Raw genomic sequence first — 6,052 nt, 5'->3', positions numbered from 1 at the left:
TATTTTTATTTAAACCATAAAAACATGCATATATATATTACACACACAAAATAGAATATATTTAAATTTAAAATTGCCAGTACCAAATTATGCAAGAATTTTTTTTCTATTTTTAGCACATGTCCTTTTAGTTACTGAGACTACATACGATGACCAACGCTCTCTACGTCGACAAGTACTTGATAACAAATTCTCAAATAAAAATTAAAAATAATCGTCTTTAGCTAAATAAAGCCAAATTGCTTGTACAAAAAAAAAAGAAAAATCCTCATTTTATTTTTAGTTTAAATATATTTAATTTTTTTCTTTAGTAATTTTATTTTGCCATCTTTTTAATGTCCCGGCTAAATTAATACATCCATGTATATTTGCAAAAGGTACGTGTAAAAGGTAAATGCGGCAAGCCGGCCAGCTCTATATACAAAATTAAGAGTATATATGTATTTACATACTCTCGAACAATGTTACAAGTTTACTAGACTAGATACGACTGAATTATTGAGTTATCTAAATTTTAATTTACTTCAATAAAATTTATTATTTTATGTGCTTTTTATTTATTTAATTCACATTCAGATTGACGAGAACTTTTTATAATTTTATTTTTACTATGAATTGTTTAATTAAATTTCATATTTACATATTTTTTTTAATAAAAAATTTTCTAGACAAAAAAAATATAAAATTCGCAAAATTGTTGGATGATGCATTTTAAAAAAATTCCATGAAACAGCTGCAGTTTTATTATATAAAAATATTTTTATGATTGATTTGCAATTTTAAAAAGTCAATAATAAAATATTTTAATAATTATTTCAAATAATTAATTTTAAAAAAATAAAATATAATAAATAAATATATTTCAATAAAGAAAAAATAAAATTCGTCTGACTAAACTCGATTTGATCACTGAAATCCTTTATATATTTTTCTCGTTTCAACAACAATTTTAAAAAAATATTTTTTCATTGAAATTAATTGTAATGAAAAAATAAAATAAAAAACAATTTTCTATAAATATTATTATTTATCTTACAATAATATGAAATTTGTTTTTCTTTATTTTTTTTTTTTTTTGTTTGATAAATAGTTGAAAAAATATCAAAGATAAATAGACATCTTGATTTTATTTCATTTCAACAATATTTTTACAAAAACATATATAAAATTGAATAAAAAAATATTTATCTAAAAGAAAATGATTGCATATTTGAAAATGTATAACTTGGCAAAGAATATTTCAAGACTTTTTATAAAACTGTAATGGCATTTATATATATGTATTTTAAATTCGAGAATTTCAACTCGATATGGTAATTGAGGAGGTATCAAGGGGAAATACGTGCAACCCCCTCGTCCCTAGTCCCTAGCCCTCAGCCCCAGGGAACAACCGGAACATAGACAAAACGAGCGATTGTTTCAGCCGTCAGCAATTTCTGCCATCAAAAACATTAGCATATATCCCCATAGGTCTATATATATTTTAACCTGATATTCAAACTCAAAATACAACTCGCCAATTCAATTTTTTTGTTTTTCGATACCCTTATTACATGCAATGTTTTTTTTTCTATTTTCAAAAATATAAAATTGCATTTGTTTATTATTCAGTAACGTGATAAACAAATTGAGTATAATTATTTTAAATTTTATAATGTCTGTGTGAAAGACATTAAAATGAAAAAAATAAAAAAAAAAAAAAGTTGATACAAAACAGATGCCATGATTTTTTTTTCCACATGTACATTTATACATTTATAGAAATATTTATACATAATGGAGGCTTTGGAAGAATTCCAAAAATATATAATATCGTAGACGACTCTTTATCTGTTTCAACTTTAATATTTCTAAATATTGCTAATATGCTGAGCAAAAAATAGCCATGAGCTATATGATTTGAAAAGGTTTTAGAAAAGTCTTATCTTATGCTTATGAACTACCGGGCCTTATGAACCCGTAGATTAATCTTTTTTTATTATATATGCTTTTTAAAAACATTGACACCAAAAGCAAAAGCTGCTTATTTTTATACATTTTCTAAATTAAAAATATTCTCACAAATAAACAAATATTTTTATTCATTATCGACACTCAGTCAATATGCAAGATTTTCAACAGACAGCATCTTTATTTATTGCTAAAAAATATTATCTCAGCCTATTTATGAAAAAATAAATAAATGTAGGTCAGCAAAGTATTGCATCTTTGATCAAATTTTTTTCATATACACAGTCTCGAAAAAAAAAAAATTACACAAGAAAAATGAAGTCAAATATTTATTTTACATTTTTGAAAATTAATAAATATCAATTTAAGGATTTGATTGACATATCAATTTTTTAAAAGTGAATAAATTTTTACTTCAGTATACAGAGTATAAAGAGAGACTTTAAAATAATAAATAAATTTTCGACAATTTTTTTAAAAACTTTTTTGCGGTATAGGTATTGAAATACAAAGAGAGTTAAAGAACGTACTCTATCAAAGCTATTGAAATTGAAAATTGATATCCATGTCAATTGGTAATTTACATTGACGAAGATAAAATTGATTCTCCTCTTTACATTTAAAATTAAAAAATAAAAAATATTGTTTTTAAATAATAATTAAAGTACTTGAATTTAATTTATTGATATTACATATAATTAATTAAAATATTTTTTTTTAATAGAGTAGTTTAAAAATATCTTTTCCATTTTCTGTCTGCCTGATTAATTAAAAAATGATTTAGAAATTTAATTATTATTTGAAAAAATTGTATGCAAATTTAAAATAATAAAATATACATTAAATTTTCAATGAAAGCTTTAAAATTCAAATTTAAAATCAGTCTTTTTTTTTAAATAAATATTATATATTTAAAAATAAATAAATTTGAACTTTTGGCCCATTATTTTATGTAAAACATGAAAATAATTAATAATTTTAAGTACATAATTGAACAATATTTCGGTAAGTTTGATTGCCTGCATAACGATAAGTGCATGTAATATTATAACAAGTATTTCAATACTATAGGTACATATGTTGCCATCTATCCATGAGTGTATTGTATATACGACGAGTTGCTCTGTTACTAAATTTACCAAGTTTTGATGTAATCTAACATGTCATCTGCATTAATATTTTAAATAATTATCATCATCATGATAATAATAATTAATGTTAGTTTCATTCTCCAATACTGGCAAATATTTGTCTAGCATCAATCCAGCAAGACCCGTTGTGTTATTCCAGTTTCAGTTGACATGACTTTGTCAGCTTTTTTCCTACTATAGACTCTTAATATGTATAAAGAGTAACTCTTTGTTCAGTTTCATTCTTAAAATCAACAAATATTTGTAAAGCAGGACGATATATTTTTTCCAGTATCTTTATTATGTATAATTAATTCAGTATTATTATTATTATTATTGTTTACATATTATATTTATATTTAAATAAAACTTACTTGTGCTGGATTTTCTTTGATAATGGGCAATTTAACTTCAACAAAGTCAATACCTCGACAAAGTTCTTTGTCAATATTGTATATTGGTTTTTCTATAAAACGTACAATTGTTAATGATTTTTCAAGTATTATTTCAATAATATCAAATGCCCAATTTGTAAGTACATAAACATTTTTTACTTTCTCATATATTTTAATTGATTTATCCCATGCAATATTAATTATTGAAGCTTTGTCAATTGTTTTTATTTTATAATATTTATATGACAATTCAGAGTCCATTATGTATATTTTTTATTTATATCAATTATTATTGTTCCATCTGTTGCAAAATTTAATGATTAAAAAATTATTATATTATAGCAAAGATGACAAGTTTTTGTGATAAATATTATGACAACTTACTTATTATATAAACTTATTAATAAAAAATTGTAATTCAACAGAGCAATATACAACTTGTGATTATAATTGGCTTTAAAATATTTATTTATAAATTAAATATTCCATTACCTATATTAAGAAAAGATGAAATATAAAAAAATAAAAATTATTTTTTATTTATTTTGTTTTTAAATTTAAATTTAAATGTTTTAATACGGTCCTGACAATTACAATGACTCACACACACAACTCATCATCATCACCATCATCATCGTCGTCATCATATCAAAGTACAAAATTTAAAAATTACAACGGAGCTCAATTTATTTCATCATCTCAGTAACGTGATTTGTTTAGTTAAACATCATAAATGTTTTATTTTTAAATTAAATTTTAATATTTTTAAAATAAATATCTAAACACATTCTCATAATTTAATTCAACATAAAATATACAGTCCACCAAAAAAAAAAGAGCATGAATTTTAAAATTGATAATAAAATAATAAAATATACAAGATACGGACCTGAGAGAGTTTTGCCCCTTCCATGCTTGAATGAATGAACGAATGCAGCCGGTGACTACGTGTTCCTATCCGGCTCCAATAAAACTGAATACTCTACAGTATATATAAAACTCTGTTATTGTACACTCTGGCATATTCCATTCTGTGTGTCAACATACACTTGAACATAATATACATCTCATCATTGAGTGATAATAAATTTAATTTTTATTAAATAAAAAAATATTGTGATACATCAAAGTGAGTATATTTTAATTATAAACTCAATATCTATATATGTCAAAGGTTTGACACATTCAAGCAATTTAATTTGGTGGTTAATTTAAAATTATTGTGTGTATTTATTTAAATATTTTCTAGTTGAAATGGCTGATGCAAAACCAACAACACCTGAAGCAGGTCCACATCTTGAAGTATTGGATCGTGTTAAAAATATTCCAGTTGTTTCTGTTGCTATTGAAAAAACAGGAAAAACATATTCATACTTGAAAGGCTCTCATCATTTAATAAATTGGGCATTAGATTATGCTGAAGCTGGTTATCAACTGGCATCAACAACAGCTGCACCATTGGCTAAAAAATTTGAAGGACAAATTAATACTGTTGATCAAAAATTATGTGAAGGTCTTGGTATTGTTGAGCAAAAAGTACCAATGATGAAGCAGCCACCTCAAGAGGTTCGTTGTCCAAAGTCTAAAGTCTAAAAATATATTTATTCAAAACATCATTAAACACGTAATCATCATTTATTTTTTTTTTATTTTTTGTTATTAGATTTATGATGCAGCCAAAAATGTGATGAATTGTTCACTCCAGCCAACTGTTGAAAAACTTGTTGCAATTAAAGAAAATGCAACTAATCGTGCATCACTTCTCACAGAAATGAGTGTTACTAAAGCCAATGAAATTTTAAATAATCAGGTTGGTACACTAGCAGTACAAGGGGTCGATAATACAACAGCAATTATTAATCGTCTCATTGATTATTATTTTCCACCTATTGAAGGTGAAGAAGTACAACCAGGTTAGTTTTTTTTATTAATTATTCAAGCTAAAAAAAAATACACAAACACACACACTTACTTATTGTTTTTATATAATGTATAAAATTAAATTTCAGTTCCAGTATCAGCTGATGAAAATAAAGTGTTACATGCTGTACAGACGGTTGGTCAATTGTCATCAAAAACAGCAAATCGTATATATCATTCAGTATCTGCCCAATTAAAAACTGTTAAAAGAGAAGACGTGGCTGATTATATTGCAAGTGTTATTTCAATTTTACATTTGACACATTTTATTGGTGGTGAGAAAGAAGCTACAACTCCACCATCACCAACTACATCCTCCTCAACATCAGAAAACAAAAAATAATGTATAAATACTTTTTTTTTAATTTACAAAAATGCTCAGAATTTTATTATAAAAAAAAAAAAAAAAAAAAAAAAATTACAAGTCTTTAAATAAATAAATTAAACAATTTTAATATATTTTTTATTAATCATTAAATTGAATACTAAAGAATGGAGAATCATAAAATAAATATATAAATTTAAGAAGGTAATCTATACTCTTGAATACTGCTTGTTGATGCATTTTTACAATTTAATTAACTGTTTTAATTATATTTCAATGGCTCATATATTATTATTAAAAAAAAAATAACGTTTTTTTTAATTAAAAGAACG

General features: G+C 23.8%; 1 protein-coding gene and 1 pseudogene across 1 annotated transcript; one reads left to right on the top strand and one right to left on the bottom strand.

The window, feature by feature from the left end:
• Positions 1–2,861: 2,861 nt before the first annotated feature.
• Positions 2,862–3,736, bottom strand: LOC122850710 (annotated as a pseudogene).
• Positions 3,737–4,300: 564 nt separating this feature from the next.
• LOC122850290 (lipid storage droplets surface-binding protein 2-like) lies at positions 4,301–5,854 on the top strand. The gene is made up of 4 exons (XM_044149448.1): positions 4,301–4,604; positions 4,725–5,041; positions 5,139–5,388; positions 5,485–5,854. The coding sequence occupies exons 2-4, from the start codon at positions 4,730–4,732 to the stop codon at positions 5,736–5,738; spliced, it is 816 nt and encodes a 271-aa protein (XP_044005383.1). The 5' UTR covers positions 4,301–4,604; positions 4,725–4,729; the 3' UTR covers positions 5,739–5,854.
• The last annotated feature ends 198 nt before the right edge of the window (positions 5,855–6,052 follow it).

The sequence above is a fragment of the Aphidius gifuensis genome, linkage group LG2, assembly GCF_014905175.1.
Source record: "Aphidius gifuensis isolate YNYX2018 linkage group LG2, ASM1490517v1, whole genome shotgun sequence".
Classification (NCBI taxonomy): Eukaryota; Metazoa; Arthropoda; class Insecta; order Hymenoptera; family Braconidae; genus Aphidius; species Aphidius gifuensis.
This window is presented reverse-complemented; position numbering and strand designations above follow the sequence as displayed.